General features: G+C 37.5%; 1 protein-coding gene across 2 annotated transcripts in view; it reads left to right on the top strand.

Annotated features, from left to right (window-relative positions):
• The window catches only part of adck1 (aarF domain containing kinase 1), a 140106-nt gene that overhangs the window by 17856 nt on the left and 97626 nt on the right, over positions 1–24624 (top strand). For both annotated transcript variants that reach the window (XM_077239251.1, XM_077239253.1), the window contains one exon: positions 17008–17211. In XM_077239251.1, the coding sequence (XP_077095366.1) occupies positions 17008–17211 (204 nt within the window). The remainder of the gene's footprint in view (positions 1–17007; positions 17212–24624) is intronic.

The following is a 24624-nucleotide window of genomic DNA, read 5'->3' as shown; positions in this document are numbered from 1 at the left end:
CTCACAGTGTAATGTTTAATATTTTTTTCCCAAAATAGTGTTTAATGTAACACACACACACACACACACACACACACACACACACACACACACACACACACACACACACATTATTTATATATATATATATATATATATATATATATATATATATATATATATATACATGTATATATTAGTATGCATAATATACATACATTATTTGTATCAACTGTAATTGAAAATATTTTGTGATTATTAGAATAAATTCTGCAACATTTTCATCCCTCAAAGACTTACTCTGGCATACTCTGATGTCTGTTTATTGTCTTTGTTGCTTGCTGTGTAAAAGTTTTTACACAGCAAGCTGGACGCTGCTATCCATTTCTAGCATCTTGTCATGTCAGTGAAAAATGTCCAGAAATGTGACCAACACTATTATACCTCATACTGGTTTCACTCAGATTCTTATAAATGGTTCAGTGGTGTTTCTCTAATATCACTGTTAACTGTGGGAACCATTAGCATGGTGTGTGACAAACACAGAAGATTGATGGTTGGTGTGTATGTGTGTTTGTGCGCGGGAAGTGTGGTGTTAAATTTCAAGGTCTGGTGGGTATTCATGGAGATGAAAGACTCCTGGAGAACCCCACAGATGCTCAGTGCCCTGCTATCTGCTGCGGCTTGCTTCAGCAACTCAATCTCTCTCACTCTTATCACCTGATACTGCCCTGGATTTTGGAGATCCTCAAGCCAGTTCACTGCTCTAGAGCGTGTGCTGAAGATCGTGTCCTGTAGGGTTGTAAAGTGTTGGCAGAAGCATTGAACATATGGGTGAATCTCACAAAAGCATATCCTGTAGAGAAAAAATAAAATCTACACTACCTTTCAAAAGCTTGGGGTCTAAGATTTTTAATGTTTTTGAAAAAAGTGTTTTGCTCACAAAGGCTGGATTTATCAACACTACAGTAAACATTAATATTGTGAAATATTACAATGTGTAATTGTTTTCTATTTGAATGTATTTTCAGTCATTTGAAGTGTAATTTATTCCTGATGCAAAGCTGAATTTTCAGCATCATTATTACTTCAGTCTTTAGTGTGACATGATCCTTCAGAAATCATACTAAAGTTCAAAAGAACAGCATTTATGTGGAATAGATTTTAATTTTAATTTAATGTTAGTGTAAAAATGTAAAAATCTTTCCTGTAGGGCTGCACAATCCTGAATAGATTGAGAATTCCATTTTTGTTGTTGTTGTTTAAAATCGAGTTCACGACTCTCGATTCTAACCAGACAACTAAACAAAATAACAAAAATATTTACAAATAATTATATAATATAAAAAAAAACAGTTTGAATTAATGATTCGATGACTCACTCATTAAGACTTCACTGTTTTATTTAATTGTTAAATCAACGTTTTTGAACAAATCTTTTGAATGAATGAATGATTGATTCAATGACTAGTACATTTTTAACAATCACTTGTCGGCACCTACTGTGTAATGATGTAACTAATACAATATTTATTTGAAACGGCGTTACTTTCAAAAGGGGATTTAAGGTGATACACATTTTGCGCACATACAAATATGACGTTTTATGACTATTAAGATTTATTGCATTGACATGCACATGACTAATATATTTATTATATATATATATATATATAATTTTTTATTTATTTTATTTTTATTTTTTATTTCACAATACATTTATGGCAATAAGATTTATGTATTTATTTATTTTCTGCATTGTGGAACTGATGAAAATATGAATGGCTATTGACGTAGGCTTTGTTTGTCTTTAAGTACAATGAAGCTTATTTCTTTTTGATGACCCTGCAAATTTGACCCAGTCTGATGTTGACAGAAAGTTGATCATTTGGCCAACTTTTTTTTTTTTTTTAAACAATACAGTACAGTCTTGTCAAGTGAAATGTAATGTCTGCTCTTATTTGTCTTTTAATTGCTCTAGTATTGAGTAAGTATGTAGGCCAATAACCCTGCCGTTGATCTGTGGAAGCATATCAGTGAGGAGGAAGAGGTGACGGGGTCTATGTGTGACTCTGCCTGGGGCCTGTTGTATGGGCTCTTGGCAGGGAGTCTTCACCGCACAGAGGGTGATCCCATTTTCATAATGGGCTTTGTTGCTGTTTGTCGTTATTAACATTGGCACTGCTCTCAGGGGGTTTTAGAGAGCCATCTAGTCACACACACACACACACACGCACACACGCACACGCACACGCACACGCACACGCACACGCACACACACACACACACACACACACACACACACACACACACACACACACACACACACACACACACACACACACACACACACACACACACACACACACCAGCCTGTCCTGCTTTACATTTGACACCCATTATAACTTTGTTTTGATTAGAACTAAGTGGACAATCTGTATAAATCGCTTTGTAGATGTATTTAAATGCAGATGTATTAAACAATGCAGTTGGCAAACACATTGTGTGCTTGTTCAGCAACAAACTGCTCTCAGATGGCAGGTGATGCCCATTTCTGTTTACAAAGCCAGCAAGTATTTTTAAAAGTCTGTCATTTTTGTATGATACTAATTTAATAATATGTATCATATGCGTTTGTTATTGATCTGTTTGTTTGATCACATTGACTAGCAAAAAACAATGGTTTGAGTTTAAGGCGGGACTAGCTATTTGCTTGACCAATGGCAGATGGTTAGAAAACATTATTTTTGAAATCACGTTTGGTGACACTAGTAGCGCAGAAATTACATACTTCACCTTTAACTACCTGTTCAGAGTGATGCGTAGAATAACTGCTCATGCACACTAATAATATACAGTAGCATAATAATTTTGTTGCCAGAGGGGAGTAGTCGAGTTTAAACTACTCTGATTTCCTGGATTTTAGTAATTTGGCTCAGATGTTATTTTCTGAAGACCAGTTAAAATGACCAATAATTTACCACTCTATGAACAAATCAACCAATGTCAAATCAACGCCATTGTTTTGAGCTTTTAGCTTTGAGAGCTTTTCAAAACAGTAGTTTTTTGGGCAACCCGGCTCGGTTTATGGACATCGGATGGATAAAATTTATGCAGCTCAGTTTCAACTGTGGGGTATAACACTTCAGTTTGTGTTTGAAACTGAGCCAACTTTTTTGTTTTGTTGCCACGTTTAAGTATAATTTAGCAGCAGCCATTAGTTTTGCCAGACATGGTTAGTATTACTAAGAGGATAGCAAATTGGTAATAGCATCAAATAATGGGAAAGTACCTCCAAAAACAAAATAACAGCCATTTTGTCATGAATTACTTCTGTGAAAGGAATAGAAGTGTTTTGAAGCATTGCATACTTTGAAGCAAGAAGTCAACCTTGACAAGAAGTCACATGTAACTTTTTTTGTTGTTGTTGTATAAAATGTCCTTTCTGTAACTGCACCATGAACATGAATGAATGTTATTTTGTTCCATTGTATTCGTGTATCTGTCTGGAGTGACAAATTAACTTGAAACGTGAGAGGTAAGGATAAGCCTGCATAGCAATTTAGTTTTCTAGGTGGATAATGATATCGTGGTCATTTAGATCTGTATCACAATTTGGATGGCGTACCATCAATAGTCCTGCCTGACAATTTTATTGCAGCCCTAATGGACGTTTAGATGCTTTGTCATGTGATCTGGCCCTCCTGGACAGGTTTGGAAGTCACTGAAACCACAACATAGTGGCAGAGAATGTTTCACTGCACAAATCTGCTGTGGACTACTGAGGCATGGTGGGGCCGTACATGAAAATTATACCTGGCTGAAAGCTAAATTGCCTTATGTTCCAGCTCTCTCTCTCTGTTCCTTATCTACTCCTTGCATTAGGAAACCGGTTGCTATATGTGGTCCACTGTGAATCGCATGTAATATAAGCTCTATGGTTTATGGTGGTAGAGTATGTCTGTACGCTGACAGTGACTGTGAACGATTGAAAGGTCTGGTCTGCACATCCATCTACACACTCTTGGAATTTATTATCTCAAAGCTTTTATATAAAAGGCAGATAATTAGCTGCAATGGAGGGAGAAAGCACTCATTGTAGTTACTGGCTTTTAGCTTCACTCTACATTAATTAATGGCGGTCTCTCGTGATGGGAAAAAGTCCTGTAAAGGTCCATTACTGTTTCTTGGCGGCAGGCAATCTGCGCTGGCCAGCAGAAGAAGCATGGATGGCTAAATGTTCATTTGGACTGTCTGCATTTTTTTGGTTCAATTTGTAGCTTTTGAGCACTATGGAAAGATTTTGCGAGATGTTGTGACAGTTGAAAATGTGCACCCAAATATTTATCATACTTGAAATGTAGAAACTCAAAGTTTGGGTTACACTTTATTTTAAGGTGTCATTGTTACAGTGTAATTACATATTTAAGTACTGAGTAATAATAATTAAATACATGTACTTAGTATAGAGTTAGGGTAGGATTAGTATTTGTTTGAGGATTAGTTCCATGTAATTATGCATCATTTACTGTTATTACTATGGTAAGTATATGTAACAAGGACACTGTAAAATAAAGTGTTATCAAAGTTTGTTTTTATTTTTTAAAGTGTAATAATTACCAACAAAAATACCAAGTTCCATGGTGTGTAAATGTTTTGTCAGCATTGCTATTTAGTAGTTGTTAAGCAGATGCTTTGGTCTAGTTTATACTATGTTTATTATAGGGTCCACCTGGAGTAGCCTTGGGTTAAGTGGATTGGTCAAGGGCCCAATGGTGATAGTTCATGAATCACCTCTTGTGGGATATTCAAACCTATTAATTTCCGAGTAATTTCTGCTTTCAGATATACTTGGACAAGACTGATTTGTCTAAGACAAGACTCATTTTCTGTGTTTCAGTGCTTTTGTAAGTTTGTGATTACTGTCTGTATCTCTGGAGTGCTTTGTGTTTTAAATGGGAAGGACATGCTGATTAACATAGAATGACATTATTAGGACAAAATAAATTGTATTTCAGCTTGGATGTCATATTTAGCAACCTTAGCACCTCTGGTGAATGTACGGATGATTATACCCTAAGGCTGACAGCTAAAATAGACCAGTGTTTACTCCGATATATTGAACAACATTTATTAGAATTAGTTACAGTCCATATTGTAGCACATTTTTTGTTGTTGTTATTATTGTTCATTTGTTTCTCTTTTTTTAGACGGTTTAAATGTCTCCAAACTAACTTTAAGTTTTAACTCTTGCTAGGCTCCAATGTTTTTTTTTTAAATAATTATTATTATTTATTTATAAACCTATTTTATTATTTTATTTTATTTTTAAATATGGAATGAAATGAAATCTGATGTCTCCTTCCACAAATGGTGAACTCTCTATATTCCTGTTTGTTCACTGGTCATTGACTTTTATATGCTGGGATAGATACTGGGACTGTTTAAACTTCAAATTACAAATGAAATATCCATTAACACATGCAATTGTGAGTTGTTTCTATAATCACATGAACATCATCTTGCTTAAAGATGGGATTACTTGCAGTTCTGATATTGAACTATATCTAGCATTGGAAAAAAAGATGGCGTCTCAGCTCTCCTCCGTGCAGTGGACTGGAGATTCGAAGAGATACGGAATGGTGTGCCGCCTGTGAGAGAGGAGAACAGTAAATCAGACGCTGCTTGAGCTCCACCAGTGCATGAAATGGCTGCAGTAATGAATTTGCGGCCAGAACATTAGCATGCTTTAGCCTCTGTCACGATTCTTCTATTGAGTTCTCACTTCTGATAATCGTCTCTCTCATATTCTAAAATGCAAATTGCATTTTTATCACAGCAAAGCTAGTAAGAAATAGACAGCTCCAAATGAAGTTTTCAGAGGACTTTTCCAGCTCCAGCACTAAAAACTCGTGTTGAAAATGATTGTCTGATATGTGTGCCTGGATATTGTGGTTTTGATCATAATTGTAGCTTTTTGCTCATTTAAAGAGATTAATAAGTGACATTAGTTTGTGATTCAAACCCACGTCTGGTTGTCTATCATTTTTGATTCAACCAGTAGCATGAGTTTGTTGTCTTACCTGTTTGTTTGACCAATGTTAAGACTGGGTAGTTTTCTCTGTAAACTTACTTATGCATTCATTATTTTTGCAGTTTAAGTTGATGATGCACATGTCAGGAATTACATGTTTCATCTTTAAAGAGTCTAAAGCCCCTTTCACACGGAGATTCCGGAAAATACACGGATAAAGTGATCCGGTATTTGACCCGGGTTCGTTTGATTTTGGTTCATTCACACTGCCAGTGATTTTCCGGAATCAGAGAGCACGTTCACACACAACCCGTAAAAATCCCGTAAAGACACGTGACATCGGTGTGACATGTAATGTCTCAGCAGCGTCTAGTTTGCTTATGAGCTGCGATTTCTCTCTCGAGAAACCATGCTTGTGCATTTTTTTCTCTGATTCGATCATAAACTAGCGCATTACGTACCGTTTCATTAGCCTGCTTTCACTTCACTTCAGCCTCATCATTACGACACGGCATTGATTACGGCTTTTGTTCACACAGCGCGCGTTCCGGGACTGATCCCGGCAATGTTACTAGGTCCCCAACCCGGGAACGATCCCGGCATCAATCCCGGGTCGTGTTTGCATTCACACAGAAGGTGTGCTGGCAATTTCCCGGGATCAACGGGCTGTGTAAAAGGGGCTTTAGTAAGAAATTCTGTAAAATTCTATGAAGAATATATATTTTTTTGGCCATCATAAAAAGTGAGTGCTGTTGGTCGATGGACTGATGCGTCAAATTGGTTCAGATTTCAAAAAAAGATTTAAAACTTTTGCATTAGTACTTATTAGTACATTAACTTTACCTTATCTCTCACTCTTTTTTTAAAGCAATAGTCAGCTATACTATGGGGCCTCATCTGTTGTGTCATAAACTAATGCAATCAAAACTTCAGTGAGCATGAAGGGCCCCTGAAAAGCTGAACATGGACAAAAATGATCAGTAGTATTTCACACTGATTATGGCTGATTGATCGCTTATTGCATCACAGTATTAATAATGTGCACTTTGCTGAAGTCTTCTAACTTTCCACATAGCTTGCTCGTTCATAATTTGGATGGTGGGGTAGTAAGGTGACAGGAGGAGTAACAATGTTGAACATTACATTTGCCCGATCACACCTTTTAAATAAATGAATTAACAAAAACTTCAGCATTAAGTTCCACAGCCTCTGTAAGGGAAAGGGAAGCTGATATGACAGAAAGTGTATTGATTTGGCTCACAGAGCTTTCAGTAATGAAGTGTGGGATTGCATAATTCAACCCCTATGCTGCAGATGTAATCTGGGATGTCTGCTTTTATTAATTGAACGTAATGCGGCTACTGCAAATGGAACATTATTCTTGAGGGCTGGGGGAGCTGTAGGCTATGAACATTTCTCAGCCGCTATCAGATTCTGATGTCTCTTTTAAGGTTTTTTTTTTTAATTGTTTTCTCCATGCTTTTGATTGTAAATACAGTGAACCTTTAGAATAAGGGATTGTTTAAGGGTATCAAGGTAACATTTTTAACCAAAAATATAGCCTAACATGAATTTGATTTAAAGTATCATGTGCATTATGATTTTTTTTTTTTGGATGGAAATGCAATAAAATGTAATACATGTATTGTACTAATTTTAATCAATAATGCTTTATAAATATAATGAATTATTATTAAGATTATAGTATAAATTTCATAATTTATAATGCAAGCCGTCGGTTCAAAAGTAATTTTCTTTCCTGTCAAACTAGTAATTTATCTTTATCTATTCATTAACATGAACTAACAATGAAAAATAATTCTAAAGCGTTCATTTTAATTCCAACATTTACTATACATTAAAATCAGAAGTTGTATCTGTTAAAATTATTTAATTGACCTGAGCCAACAAGTGCAGTTAAATAGTTGTACAAGGATCAATAAATACTGTAACAAATCTATTACTCATTGCTATTGTTAGTTAATGCATTAACTAATGTTTACTATGACTTTATTGTTAATAGTTATCATTTATCTTGGCAACCAATATGCCATTTGAAAGTATTAAACCCAAGATTTAGTGTCTGAAATCCGTTTTGGTTTTAAGGTGTCCTTGTTACAGTGTAATTATACATTTAAGTACTGAGTAATATTAAATAACTACATGTAGAGTTAGGATTAGGGGTTGGTTTAGTTGCACATATGCATAATTTATAGTTATTAGCAATAACGTGTAACAAGGACATAATAAAGTGTTTCCCTGTTTTACTTTTGGATATTTTGAATGCACAAGTTGGACAAAGTGGACTTTTAACTCTTTCCCCACCAGTGTTTTTGAAAAAAGTTGCCAGCCACTTCCAGCATTTTCTAATCATTTTCAGAAAACTTTCATGGCCCCCAGAATATTTTGTTGTATGATCTGAATATGCAATATATCAAAAGAAAGAACATATCCTCTGCTTTTAAACAACATAAAAAAACCTGTTTTATTCTAGCTTCATGTATTCCTTTTTTATCAACACCTGAATGTGGGCAAGTTTCATAAAAAAAAGCAACATTTTTTAACATAAAGCTGAGATAATCACGTTTTTTTCAAAGACTACATCAAGATCGGATTTAGAATAATGATTAAATCGTAGAGCGAGTCCATTAACACCCCTAATGCTTCACAGTCTTATAGCTCATCCTGGGTCTACATTTCATTCAGTAACATTAGGTGGTTTTAATTTAGTTTTTAATTTAAAAACATTGGTTTTATATGCTGGTTAATGTTGATGATCACGTTATTTTGATGATGACGCTTATTTAGCTTATTTTCTTATTTCTGTGTTTAGATCTGGAAATTTAGTACTCTGCATAATAGCGCCACCTACCGTATAACAGTGATAAAATGGAAATCCTGAAATTTCCGTCAATGGCGGGGAAAGAGTTAATGTTTATGTCACCAGCCATAAACGAAACCCTCTGCAAGCAAACGCTTCAGGTGCTTTGTATTTATTCCAGATGTTACTCTTTAACCCAACCTCATCTCATCCTTTTAATCAGGGCTAATCTTTCTTCTGGTGGATTTGGGCAAATCGGCCAGTTAACATCATGACTAAGGAATCACTGTTGCTTGTCTGGAATAACAGCAAGCTAATTTTATTCCATTGAAAACCCACCAGGCTGAATGAGACTTATTTCAGAAGTTACAAAGCGGTTTCACAGCATGGCCGTAAATTTGGTAGTGCATGCCTTCCTGTCTTCCTAAAGTTAAGAGACTATTAAATAATACCTGCCAGTATTTGTAGCACTTGCACTGAGACTGGACAGAGGCGCCGTACGAAGCAGAAGTGTAAATCGTAAGGGAAAAGTCTCATGAAGGCTTTGTTTGCTTTAGGTCAGTCACGAATGAGATATGTTTCCATTTGTTCGATGGCATCACTTCTAAAGGGCTAAGTGCATCTCTGTTCTACTCGGGCAATTCATTACTGTATGTTAATTTGTTGCTAGCGCCAGGAGCTAGCCAAACAGACCCCTCAGCCCTCCATCTGGCCAAGCAATTTCAAACTGAGATGGGCGGTAGTAGGTACTGCTCGCAGAGGTGGGGGGAGAGGTGAATAAGAGGGGCTTTTTAATGGTCTAGTGTGCATTTATTGACTGCTGGGAATTTTCTGTGATTGGGCAGCCGCTAAATTGCCCGCTCCCTCGGAGTTATTCATGAAGTCACAATGTAAAGCAATAATTGCCTGGCAATAATAGATACAATTTCTATGAACGCATGTTGCTCCACTTTTCTTACAAAAGGAGTGACTGGCTAAGCCGCCATGTAATGATGGAAGTGCACAGAGCATCTTTTCACCTCAAACGAAAGAGATCACAGAAGAACGAGCCGCCATTTTGCGGCTTTCCTTCACAGAAAGGTGAAGACCTTGATTAGTGAATCAAGGTACGTGAAAAGTACATGAAAGATCTTTCATGTACATGAAATCACTTTATTAAACAAGTAAGGGAGAGAGAAATGGTTAGACAGACCATTATTATCACTTTTTTACACCTTTTCTGTCTGGAGGTGTGATTCTTTGGTTACTTGATCAATAGGGCTGTAATACTGTACATGACTCTAGCATTTTAGAGGTCATTGATTTGTGCTTTTACCCCCAAAACATGTTTGCCATATGAGAAAAAAGTCAATGCGACACTCACTTAAAATGAGTGGTTCAGCAAGCTGTAACCCCATACCAGTTCTGCTCTCTCTAAGGTGGCATTACTACATGACTGGATGTTTTATTCACTTTCAAGTAGTTATCTAAAGAAGCTATCTGCTAGCGCTCAAGAATCTAAGGTTGACTAGATGTAAAGAGCTTAAGTTATCTTAATTCTTCTCAATTATTGATTTGCATTGAGCCTTATGTGTAACATTTTATTGGTGAAGCATTTTTCTCTGAATGGACAAAATGCCAAAAATGTATGTTTTAAACCTGAACACTCTCCCTTTTTTGTGTTTTCAGTTAGCAAGCTATCAACTTGGCATACTAGTTTAGCATAGTGCTACCTTTTTAAGAAAAGCTCTACAAGAATATATTGTCATAAGATATTTGAAGTGTAAATATTGATTACAAGGATGAACGTTTTACACTAAGCTAGTTCCTTTTAGAAAATACTTTCGCTGCGCCAAACAGGCTTTGAGTCAATTAATTGTTCACCAATGTATCTTCTCAGTGTGAGACTGGAGTTATGTATGGATTTTTGAATTGAGAAAAAACAACAACATAGGGCAATATTTTCTAGTTTTATCTGCCATTTTTATTCTATATTTTCAGTAATAAAGAAATTGTCTTATTATTTCAGTTCAGTGACAGAATGTCCATAACGATAATTTTATAGACCCTGAGACCCAGAAACATTGTTCTGTCTATAATTAGAGTGTCTGGAATATTTATGCCAGTGTTTGTTTTACACTAATAGCCTTTAGATTATTTGTAGTGCATGGTGTCTTATTTACCATGCATATGATTATTTATTTATTTTATGTATTTATTTATTTGTCTATTCATTTATTTATGCTGGGCGATCATCTTTGTATCATAACATTTTATTCGATTTTCAGTATTTTAAATTGCATCGTAATCTTTTATTTTTTATTTTTTGTGACCTGGCACTTTTGCCGTATTGATGCGCCGAGGTTAACAGTTTGTCTTAGCATGTCAAGTTTTTGACAGTATTGCTAATTCATGTTTTCTTTGATGTAAGACTGATCATTATTCTTTGGTGTTTTGTGCACAGTGAGAGCAGGAACAGCATAAGAGGAACCTCTGCTGTCTCCCCATTAGTCCCCTGGCAATAACATGCTCTGATGATGGTCCTACAAAGCATTTTTCAAAGGCCATCTAATGGCTTCTGCCTGCTGCTGAAATATGTCATTAATGTCTGTGGCAATTACGAGAGTTGTCAGAGCTCCGGCTTTGTGCCGCTCTGTCCACGGATGAAAGGGTTAGAGAGAGAGAGGAGAGAGAGAGAGAGAGAGAGAGAGGAGAGAGAGGACAGAGAGAGAGAGAGAGAGAGAGAGAGAGAGAGAGAGAGAGAGAGAGAGAGAGAGAGAGAGAGAGAGAGAGAGAGAGAGAGAGAGAGAGAGAGTGGCTTTTGGGGAGGAAGAAGAGAACAGTAGAGGAGGTGATGGGGAGGTAGAGGGAATTGCTCTAGTTTAGTATTAATTGTGCAGGGCCTCGTTGCCTCCACAGAACGGCGATGACAGACTGCACACGCCAAAAGTGCTGCAAAAGGGAAATGTGATGTTTCACTTCGGGATAGTCAGAACAACCGTTCAAAATGTGGTATCCCTGTATAAATTGACTTGTCTCGGTCAGATACATTTCTTGGTGGCATTTTTAATGCTGTAATATCAGTCCAATCCACCAAATGATCCTATAATGTTTGACAGTTTTTTTTTTTGTGTGTGCTTTTTTTTTTGCAGGGATGTTATGAACATTTTGGGCCGATACGATAACCGATAATTCTTTGTATTTGAAAGCCGATAACCGATATATTGGCCAATAATTCTAAATCCAAATTTATTTAATTATTGAGAGCCTGATTACAAAAACAAGTCTCACAATTAAAAGCCATGTCCCAAGCACACAATTATAATGTTTTCATTATGATATTATGAAGACAGACTTGTGCTCCACATGTTGCACTTAATGGTATTTTTTTGTTGTTGAAGTGATTTTCTATCATATTTCAAGCAATTTAAAACCATCATGGCGAACAGTGCGCACATGAAGTGTTTCAGCTGAACGAAATAATCCATTATTTATTGGCTTTAAAATATCTGCCAAATTTTCTTATCGGGCCGATAACATCAAAAATTAACACCCATCAGCCAATATCGATATGATGGCCGATATTGTGTATCCCTAGTTTTTTGTAATGGCTAATGCCGATACCAACATCTGTATGAAAGTGAAACTGGAAGGTTGATGGCTACGTTTGTTAATATTTAATACTGTTTGTTCTTTGTATTGTTTTCTCAGTGTGAGTGTGTGTATATATGTGTATGTGTATTTTTACAGTATATATATATATATATATATATATATATATATATATATATATATATATATATACCTGTCTGTCTGTCAACTGTTATATCTATTATCATTCTTTCAACCTATTCTTTCTGTCTGTCTTTCAATTAGCAAAAAAAAGGTAAATACTAAATTGAGAAAAATCTCAAAATGCTAACTATCTAAAAAATAGCCTGACGGTTAGGAACATGTGTGGTTTTAATAGGTTCAATTTAAGTTGGAGTGTAACTCCTGTCAACTGTATTTTTTGTAACTTACACTTTGTTCTCATTTTTATTGCGTGACACAACCAGCAAATCTCAACAGGGAACATTTTGTACACCCTGAATCTTCCAATAGTCTTCCTGGTGAGGGGTTTTAAGTTGGGCAGAGCTCATAGCTAAAGCTTTGTTCATCCATCTTTCCATGTGTGTGTGGGATCTTTTCATCTAGAGCTCTCTCTCTCTCTCTCCCTCTCCCTCTCCCTCTCCCTCTCCCTCTCCCTCTCCCTCCCTCCCCTACTTGCCCACATAAAGTCAACGCTTTCTGCTTAGTTTGTCTGTCTTCTTTCTCTCTGAACACGTGGAAGGCTTCTCCTGTGCCTCCCCGTGCTTCTCTGAGGACTTGATTTGCTGTCACACTTGTGTTTGCTGAACAACTCCTGTAACAAAAGACTCTTCAGCATTGCCTTGATGGAAGACATGATTGACGCCTCATCAGATACGAAGAGCGCTCTTGTGTTATTTCACTCTCCGCTGGCTCACGGTAAATGTGCAGTAAATGCTGGCCTTTTTATAAATATAGTTTTCTGGAGAATTAGGTCTGCCTGGAGTTCCCTTTCCTTGCTTCTTTGAAAGTTAGCATGTGTTTATGGACAGATTTTAATAGATTTTTCTTCCTTAGAAGCTTTAAATCGGCCAGCTGCATGCCACAGACTAGGTTGTTGGTTGAATGCCAGTGCGAATCAGCCAAACCCAGAGTGGCTTCCCCTTCACACCATGTAAAAAGCCGCCACATTTCTCCAGGCTGCCCCTAATGGACTGGCCATGCTAATGCAGAAGCCGCGGGTGGCTGGGAGAAACGTGGGGTTGGAATATTGAAAGAAATGTAGGAAGTCTGACTGCCTGCCAATAGCGTCTTCCATTGCCAGGACTGTAAGATGGCAGGTGGCACAGATTTCTCTCCCTGGGGGATAAGAGAAGAATAAAAAAGGGGTAGAGCTGCTGCTCTTCTTCCTTTTTCACAAGTCGCCGTCCCTCCACTTTACTTTATTGGTTACACAGATCCAGTATAGAAGGTGTTAAAGATGAGCAGGCAGAGATCATGACTGTTATTACTGCCTCCTTCGTCTCTTATTAGCCCTGCCTTTCTCCTCGACACATCCTCACCATCAAAAGCCTGTTTGGGCTCTGGGCTGAGAAGGCGAGAACCACATGTTTAGTATCCACCGAAATAAAGTGTCTTCTCATCACCCTCGTAATTATCTCCGAGCTGCCACATCCTATTGGCTTCTCTGGGCATGGAAAATGGGGTTTTGTGCATGCCGCAAAAGCCAGACGGCCTAGGCTGCCATCAGTGGTGGTGGCGCTGAGCTCAAACAGTGCAAAAAATGCCCATAGGACAACCTTCAAATCTCCCATCCACTGCATGTGAGGATTAACAGCAAATCCTGCCTGACAGAAGTGTGTTTACTCTCCCCTCGACATCCTGTCAGAAATATCAGCTCGATCCAAAGTTTTTTGGACCAGAGGGAGTGTTCCCTGAGTAAAGCACTCGAGAAATAAGAAAAAAAAAAACACACACACACAGAGATTAAATTAAGATATTAGAGGTGGGGGGACCCTAAAATCGGGTGGTGATTGTAGTGCCAAGGCAAGATACAGTATGGCATGACTCTCCTCCATCCACAAAAAGACAATTAAAAAAAAAACATATATTTACATAAAGACATAAATGAAATGCTTCCATATACAAAAACATGATATGATATTTGTTGGTCTAGAGATAAGATTTTTGGTTTTAATGTGAACTGTCTTGTAACTTAAAGGGTTAGTTCACCCAAAAATGAAAATGATGTCATTAATGACTATATGAGTCATTAATGACTCATGTCGCTCCAAGCCCGTAAGACCTCCGTTCATCTTCAGAACACAGTTTAAGATATTTTAGATTTAGTCCGAGAGCTTTCTGTCCCTCCATTGAAAATGAATGAACGGTATACTGTCCTTGTCCAGAAAGAAAATAAAGACATCATTATAGTAGTCCATGTGACATCAGTGGGTTAGTTAGAATGTTTTGAAGCATCGGAAATTCAATTTGGTCCAAAAATAACCAAAACTACGACTTTATTCAGCATTGTATTGTCTTCCGGTTCTGTTGGGGATTCCGCGTTCAGTGACGCTGCTGACGTAAGACGCTGCTGACGTGTGTCCGGTGTGCCCGAGCTTCGTTTACAGTCTGAGGGAGACGCACGCTGGAAACAAAACAATCTTCACAAACATGTCTAAGGATTTCCACACAGAGGAAGACTTGCATTTTTTTGCCCAGCCATATTTATTTGAACCCGAATACACGGACGCACCAGATACACGTCAGCAGCGTCTTACGTCATCAGCGTCACTGCGGACTCGTGAACGCGGATCCCCAACAGAACCGGAAGACAATACAATGCTGAATAAAGTCGTAGTTTTGGTTATTTTTGGACCAAAATGTATTTCCGATGCTATAAACTATAAACTGTTAACTATAAAACTGCTCTGAGTTATTGTAAACAGTACTATAAAAACATTTTGAAATGTCGTGTATCATATACACCTAAAATAACTTTGAGGGGGCCAAACAAACATGCATGTAATTTATAATATTTTAAAATACATTACCAATTGGCCTTGACTTCTCTTCAGTAACATTGTGTGTGTACGTATATATAATGCCTAATGTGATGAACTTTAAAGGTTTTTTTTTCCCGAATGGATTTGCTCATGGAGACAAGTCTGTGTACTGGATAAAACAAAAACTGGACTGGATCATATTGGAAATTAAATTCATTGACAAAACTGCCAATAATTTGTATCAATTTTTTTAATTAAGGTGCAGACTGATGTTCCGGTTTATTGTGGCTCAATTTAATCCCTGCACACACATGCTGACACACGTATATAGACTCCCCACCCAGTATAATTAGGTAAATGTGGACTTTGTCTTTGAGGGATGATTTGAATCGGGTCGACCAGCCTCATATGTGGCCCCATTTGGAGCATAAAAGACTGTCTTTTGTCAGGGTGAGAGGGTTAAGAGAGCTCATTTCACGGCAGTTTATTTGCTCAGGTCCCAAAGGGACGTCCCTCCAAGAGTACTATCAACTCTACCAGCTGGTGTTGGGACGGGACGGCACAAAGACCCCCATAAAAGTGACGTCCCATTTAAACAGCATTTAAGACAAATGAGATGACCGGGAGAGAACATTGTTTGTAGTTTTTTTTTTCCTTTTCTTTTTTCTCGCTGGTAGGAATGGTGCAGGCAACTTATCAAAATAAATTTGTGTTATGTTGTCCATTCTTCATGTTGTAGGAAATTAATAATAGTGTTTTTTCTGCTTCTATTGTTTTCTTGCAATTGCTTTTTGGTTAACACTTCAAAATAACTTACAATTATTAATCTAGCAGAAAAAAACTAGCACTAGCAGAAAAAAAGTCCATATAATATTGAAGTTTCAATATTTTTTGGAATACCTTGTTTTTTAATATGGTAACCATACAGTGCCATTTTGTATCAAAGTGCCATGTTACTACCATGTTATCTCCCCCCACTCCCTTTTTTTTAAGATATGTATTTCAATTATTCACTGGTATTTTACCACTGCATAACATAACTTGTGGATTTGAAGTATTGTGAATTAGCATATTGTGTACTGTAAATACTAAAGAATTATATATACTAATAATATTTATTGACTACCGTTAAAAAGTTTGGGGTCGGTAAGATTTTTAAAAAATGCTTTTGAACACAAGGCGACATTTATTTGATCTAAAGTTTTGATCTAACAGTAATAGTTTATGTTGTGTCTAACCGTTTTTAAATTCTAAAATTGAAATGGTTCCTGTGATGGTAAAGCTGAATTTTCATCATAATATCTCTCTACAGTCTGCAGTGTCACACGATCCTTCAGAAATCATTCTAATATGATGCTCAAGAAACACTCATAAAACAGTTGTGCTGCTTTTCTAGAAACGGTGAAATTTTTTTTCAGGATTCTTTGATTTTGTAACATTATAAATAACTTTTGATCAGTTTAATCCATCCTTGCTGAAAGTTTGCATTTCTTTAAAAAACAATTGCTTTCCCCAAACTTTTGAACAGTAGTTGTATAAATGAGAATTATAAGAGGTTATAAATAATTTGAAATTGCTCAAGAATTAAAACATTTTTTTAAATGTCTCTTTTTCTTCAGGTTCACATGCGTTCGGCGGAAAGGCTCCGGGACCTGTGTTGTATGAACAGAGGCACCTTCATTAAAGTAGGGCAGCACCTGGGAGCCCTGGACTACCTCCTGCCTGAGGAGTACACCAGCACACTGAAGATCCTGCACAGCAGAGCGCCTCAGAGCAGTATGGAGGAGATCAGGCAGGTCATACGAGAAGACCTGAGAAAAGAGGTATGAGAAAGTAGATGCTTCAAATGGAAATAATCTTTGGTCAGTCTTGATTTTATGCTGTTGGATTTGTATTGTACTGTGAAGTGATGAAATATATTGACCAATAATATTGGAATTTATTTATATATTTGTTATAAATATATTGGTTTGTATATTTCATCATTACACACACACACACACACACACACACACACACACACACACACACACACACACACACACACACACACACACACACACACACACACACACACACACACACACACACACACACACACACACACACACACACACAATCAAAATCTGAATGGGGATATTCCATAGACCTAATGGTTTTTATACTGTACAAACTGTGTTATCCCCTTACACTAACCCTACCCATCACACAAAACTTTCTGCATTTTTAAATAAAATAAAAAAAACTTTAATTAGTTTATTTTTAAACCACATTTACAAATGTCCCTAAAGGGACGTTTTTGGAGATTTTGTCAGGTTTTGGTCACTTCTGGGTACAAATTTGCCCCCAAAATACTATAGTTAAGTAGGTACACACACAGTCTTGACCTTGGTTACCTTAGCAAAAAATGTCCATTTACAGGCAGTTTTTATGTATTGCGTATTTAGAAAGTGCTAAAGGACCAATACATTGACTTATTTGTGATTTCATGTTGTATTTAATAATCAAAATCACATACTCTGTCATTATTGCAGGCTGCTCATTTTGAGAGGCAGGGGCTGTTTTTCAATAATTGTCTGGAGGACATTTTGGGTTGCCAGTGTTAATGTCACGTGAGAGAAGCTGAGGTCTCCCTCGTCCTCTCCTGTCAGCGCTTTTGTGCCTCTTGTCAGAGCAGTCTTCCTGAAAGCGCTCCGGCTCAGGAATGTTTTGACAGGCATTTAAATTTTGGTGGAGATAATTGTTCCGCTCTGAAGATGACCTGTTCAAATCATTTATCAGCTTGTGTCCCAATGTTGTGTGTATATATCAGGCTGTTTTCTCACATTACACAGGAACAAGGCCATTCAAGTGATGCGGCTTGTTGGGGAGAGGCGTTTTATTATTTTGCAAAGCGATCAAATGTATGACTTTCACCTAAAGGGGTGATATAATGTGTGAAACATCTTACATTAAAGGAGGTACCAATCCATAGAGTAGAGGTTTGAATATAATAGGCTCTTATTGACCATTACACAACAAACTAGCAACCACGGTTGAGTTTTTCTTCAGAAAATGTATAAATAAAATCTTTTTAATGCATTCTCACACTATGGCAATCGCAAATCCAGTTGCTCTTCAGTATTTCAGGTACGGTCAAGGTCACATAACTTGCCAGTTTGGGCAAAATGACCTTGAACAAGGACAATTCAAACCTGTAATCACTCAGCTGGATTCTGAGCTGGTAACCGTTAAAGTGCGGCCCTCCCTCGTCTGACCTTGAGAGGGCTACGCTTGTTCGCAATGCTTCTGGGGTTATGACTGCATCTTTACAATTTTATTATTGTAATTATTAGCTCTAATAGATCAGTCTGACTTCTTGCTCCATTGCCTTCCCGCCTCCCATTCCTCTCTCTGAAGCCCCATCCCTCCCTGCTGTATGACAACAGCACTGGCTGCAACATTACGTAATTCCATCCAGGTCGCGACTGGCTTGCAGAGGTTTAGGGTGTGTGTGTGTGTTGTGAAGTAAGAAGCATTTGGGACTCCACTGCTGTGTGTGTCGGGAACTGGAGATGGACCCGTCACGGCTCGTTGGGCTCAGCGCTGCGGGAGAATAATCCCTCTGCCTCTGTTTCACAATAAAAGTCCTCCCAATTCTCTGGCTTTCTCCTTTTGTCTCTCACTCACTCCATTATTGTCTCTATGTGCGAGTGTTTGGATATGTAGATTAGGCGAGGCTTGCACCCCTAATGTTTTGTAAGAATAATGCGTTACTGGATGCTCTGTGTCAGGTCAGCGCAAGTCTTTTTTTATGAACATCATTCATCTGGCTTTAGCAGGGGTGTTACTTGAGGAGAAAAGGGTAGTTGTGTGTTCTAAAGGAAATCAACAGTAGAAAATGAAACCGTAAACACTACAAGATACGAAATGACTAAATACTCTAGTAGTAGCAAGGTTTCCATCCACATGTGTTTATGTGAATTTTGTGGTATTGCACACAATGTTAGAAACACATTCACTGAATACTTTAGGTGTGTTTGACGAATAGGGCTGGGTATCGTAACAAAATGTTCGATACCGATACCTTGACTTCGATACCGGTTCCTGAACGATACTTTTTTCGATACCAATTTTATCCATATAATATTACCTAAAATAAAAACTTTTATTTTTTATACTCATATTTTGAGTCTGTAAAAAAGCACCAGTCCTAAAGTTTCCTAATCATTTAACAACATGTATTCTTTACTTCAATGAGCTCATTGTTTCTGCCTTAACTTAATGCATTGTTTAACAATGAAACTGAATGAAAATTAATTGAAATGCATTACACACAGTCACCCCTGATAACAGATCACTCTAAATTGTAATTTAGACACATGCATTTTCTGTAAAGCTCCTTTGAAACTATGTATTGTGAAAAATGCTATACAAATAAATGTGAATTGAATTAAATATAGGCTACTGGGGTGCGGGATGCCTCACGCTCAGCATACATGAAGCTTGCGCAAAGCACTGGCAAAAGTAGCCTAATGATTATGGATGTGTCGGGAAACGATAGCAAGGAGATATTTTAATTGTTTATAAATGAACAAGTGTTTACTAAACGTGTTGGCTGCAAAGATGATTATTGCGAATTTGCGATGCTGACTCGTCATCCCTGCAGTAGTGAACGCGCGCGCGCCTATATGGATTAGGGAATCAAACTATTTATTTCTAATTGTTTCGTTTAAAAGTAGACATATTTTGAACATATATAGAACTATTTCTCATGTCTGTGAGGCAAGTAGGCATATCCTATACGCTGAGTTTTGGTTTATATGTGACGCGCTCCAGTTCTTGTAGTCGAAGGTGGATAAACTTTCTACTCTCGAGTGTATTCTGTGCGCTTTTAAGTGCCTTATAAGATTTACCGTGTTGCCAGTCTTGGCAGCAATTATCTTGTCGAAAATATTGCATTGTGTGCTTATGGCATCGAGTCGGGTACATAGGTACACTTTTGATCATTTCTACATATTTTCTATCTATCTGGGTTGGACGCTTACACACACACACACACACACACACACACACACACACACACACACACATACACACTACAGCCTCACGTGCGACGAGGCACGTCTCTGGGCAGCCGCGTACACTAGTGGTTTTCCGCCACAGCCAATCATGCTGCATGTTTATTGTTTCACTGACGTTGACGAGATTAACCACTTAGGTACCGAAACTTGGTACCGAAAAACACGACATGTTTCGGTACTCTGTAGTATCGAGGCAATTCGGTCGGTACCTACAAAGTACCGAACTCGGTACCCAGCCCTATTGACGAAGCAGTTCTACGTGGACCAATGGTTGTATGACATTGGGGGCTTGAAAACATAAACTTTTGAAAACGGGTTTCAAACTATGAAACCGCAATTTTTTGAAAACGGTGACGTTATGCACGTTAGTCTGTAGGTGTGTAGTGTTTCTTTACAAAGTGACATCACCAACTACTGGTCTGGCATGCAGATTACAGGATTATTTTCACAGATCCATGTGACCTGGGATGGTTTTGACCACGTCGTCGTCTGTACACGAAAAACGCAAAAGAAAAATTTTTCAATTCGTAGTACATCGTTGTCCTTCAAACTAAATAAATTCAAATTGGCTACTACCTCCAAGGCATCTGCCACTGATCGCTAGCAAACATGAAATCTCTCACATTTTGTTGGCTTCCCCGGTGACTGCAAATTTCTATGTAAAAATAAATAAATAATACTATTAATATTATTTTATTGAAACCTTGTAAGTACTCATTATTTTTCATATTGTTTTTATTTTTTAGAATATTTGATTTTTATTTAATAGTGTTATTGAAGTTTAAATCAGACTAAGATACCAAACCCAGAAATGGAACTTTGCCACTTCATTTTATAAGTCTACCTCACGCCACTGGGCTGTAGTATCCAATGTACTGTGCCGTGACTGGTTGGCAGTACCTGTCAGACAGAGTCTCTGCCAGGGCTTTTAGCGAGAGTCTCCTGCACCGTGAGGTAAACTACAGCATCCCAGAATTCACCCTCCTCCCCTCATATTTATTTATTAGGCCTGGCATGGTCTCACACAAAATCAAAAAGCTGTTACGGCCGGTCTGGATCTATTTAGATAAGGAATTATTGATATCACAAAGGTGTGGGGAGGAAGAAACACACTAGTTTTGGTTTCCTCTCAGCGTGCCTTCACTCTATCTCTTTAATTCACTCTTCTTTAAGCCTGTGAGCAACTGAAATGTTTATTTCCAGCTAATAGAGCCAGACCTCTGCTTTATGCGCTCTTGGCTTACTAGAAAGCCACTGAATTTGTATAGTTTATATATAGTTTATACATACATACACGCGCACGCACACACTTTTTTAAAAAGTGAGAAATATAAATTATTTTATTCAAAATGTTACTATTACAATTGCCTATTTATTTTTATCTATTACTAAAATTTATAAAAATAACAATATAGTGTACACAACTGTTATTCTAACCTTGTTAATGTATAATACCTCTCTGCCCAGAACAAAAGAACAGCTCTTATCCTTTTGCATTGTGTGGCTTGCTAAAATGTGTGAACGTTGTGTGCTGGCGAAATAGCATTAACCTCCAGCACATTGTAAGGGAGGGTTGGGTAGAGGGACTGAAAAAAGGACGATGCACTTAGTAGTTCAATTATGCAAATATTTATCAAAAGTAATTATCGTGTTCAGTTGAAAAATTGAGCTAATTACTCAACACTACTTCGTTTTGAGGGCACGGTTGGGGGGAAAAATGCACACGTGACAATTTGAGCAAGGACTCTGAACCATGAGCCTTCAGGGCTGTTTGTTAACAAATAGTAGTATGTGCTGAGATGATAGTGAACATTAATAATACTAATAGGTGTTTAAATTAAGAAAATGATGCAGAACTCTCTGCCTTGATACTAGAGTGTGGATGTTGGCTATCCAGTGAAAATTTCCACGTCAAAGAAGGCGGAGCCATATAGCACACCTACCTATCATGTAATCGCCACAGAACAATGTAGAGTTGTTCAAAAGTACCGACTTCGGTACCAAGTTGGTACTGAAATTAAAAAAATGTGACGCATCGTAAACACCTCCGATTGCCCATTCTACTTAGGGTGCTCATCGGATATGTCTGTGATTGGCAACGATAATCAGCGCTTCAAAAACATGTTGTAAATATACATCAATGACGATCTTCACCGAGCGCTTACGTAGATACAGACGGGAGCTTTGGAAGCAGGCGGTTTGTTGATAGAGGCCTGCTTGTGCTTTCAAACGCTCCTGCTCCCGTTTTTTTAAAACACCTTCAAACATTTTCGTATGCTCTCAAACACTCCCGTGCTTTGATCATTGTAGCCAATCACAGACATATCTAATGAGAATGTGAACACAATGGCTAATCAGTTGTTTACGATTCCGCTCAACAGTGCTCAAAGTGTCACAATTTTAACTCTAGAACAATGAACTCTAGAACAATGATAAGTCAAATGTGTTTGCAAATTTTTTTATATACATTTTCGATCTCTTGAAGCTCCAACTGAACTTTGGTTTGGCCTGATTTCGTTCAAAATTACGTCACACTAGTTTTACTTCACCATGAAATCATACTTCACCATTTACTTCATTTACGTCACACTAGTTTTAAGTCACCATGAAATCAAAATTGACGAGTCGTATATAATTTTGGGAAAATTGCTGTATTTCTTATAAATGATTTATCTGTGCACATTATAACTGAATTAGCTATAAATCTGTTTTTATAGTGTGGGAATCACTAACTATATGTTGTTAAGGTACTCTGGAAGTGTTTATTACCAACCTTAAGTCTGTGACATGCAAAAACAATAAATAAATACTTCTCATTCATTGCATCTTTTTATCTTTCATAGACACACAAAAGCTCTTACAATGTTTTACCACTCAAGAACCAGGAAATGAAAATCGTATCTGTTTTTGATTGATACAGATGAAGACAACGATGACAAAGATAATGACGTTGAAAGTTAATTGACCACACTGTAGGAATCAATGTCCATGAAAGCTCAGGTCCAAGAATGCAAAACTCAAATCTTCCCAGTGCAAACCTTAGTGTTGATACCAAATCATGGCAAACCAGAAAGTCTTTCCCAAATCACATATGTGCTAACCAGCTTCAGGATCCACAGCAGTGAGGCTGTAATCCAGTTTCAGGATCCACAGCAATGAGTCACATGGCCTCTAAACTCACTTCATAGACATCTTTCAGACAAGGGTCCAGAAAGGCATGTGAAACAGAAAGTTAAATCCCACAGAATGTGGAGTCTTAAAGGTAAAGTCTGGCGGTAAGAGAACTGGTGCCTGAGTCAAGAACTCCGTTTTATGATGTTGAAAGCTCTTTGACATTCTTCTTCCCAAATCCAGGTGGATTTTTTTTTTGTTGCTTGAGGGCATGTAAAGGTGCTGCTTTTGTTGAGAAATGTGGAATGAAATGATGATACCATCCAGTTAACCCTAAGAATCACTCTATGTCTTTGAGAGACTGTAGAGTGGGAAAATTATTGATGGCTGAGACTTTGTTGTGATCCGTCATGACTCCCTCTGCTGAGATAATGTGACCCAGGTAAGTTATGTTGCGTTGCATGAAGTTACATTTTCCAAAGTTAAGTGTAAGTCCAGCATTGTGTAAACAATGGAATACCTGAGTGAGGTCGTTGATGTGTTCCTCTTCGTTTTTGGAGTACACGACTACATCATCTATATATACCAGACAACAGTTGCCTTTGAGGGCTCTCAACACCGTCTCCATATGTCTCTGAAATGAGTTTTTGAGGCCCGAGAGGTAAACGCAAGAATTCAGATAAGCCTGCTGATGTCACAAATGCTGTTTTCTGTACGCTATCCTCTTCCATCTTAAGTTGCCAATAGCCGATTTTGAAATCCAGTGTACTGAAGACAGTAGTGTCATGGAACGACTCCAATATTTCCTGGATTTGTGGCATGGTATATAGGGCTGGGTATCGTAACAAAATTTTCGATACCGATACCTTGACTTCGATACCGGTTCCTGAACGATACTTTTTTCGATACCAATTTTATCAATACATTACAAAACATTACCTAAATAAAAACTATTATTTTTTCAGTTTGTTGACTTTTTTTACACATATTTTGAGTCTGTAAAAAAGCACCAATGCTAAAGTTTTCTATGTTTCCTAATCATTTAACAACATGTATTCTTTA

Source organism: Siphateles boraxobius, unplaced genomic scaffold (genome assembly GCF_051911475.1).
Source record: "Siphateles boraxobius isolate OS27281-9 unplaced genomic scaffold, OSU_SipBor_1 22, whole genome shotgun sequence".
Taxonomy (NCBI): domain Eukaryota; kingdom Metazoa; phylum Chordata; class Actinopteri; order Cypriniformes; family Leuciscidae; genus Siphateles; species Siphateles boraxobius.
Note: the sequence above shows the minus strand (reverse complement) of the source record. Positions and strands in the feature narration are given on the sequence as shown.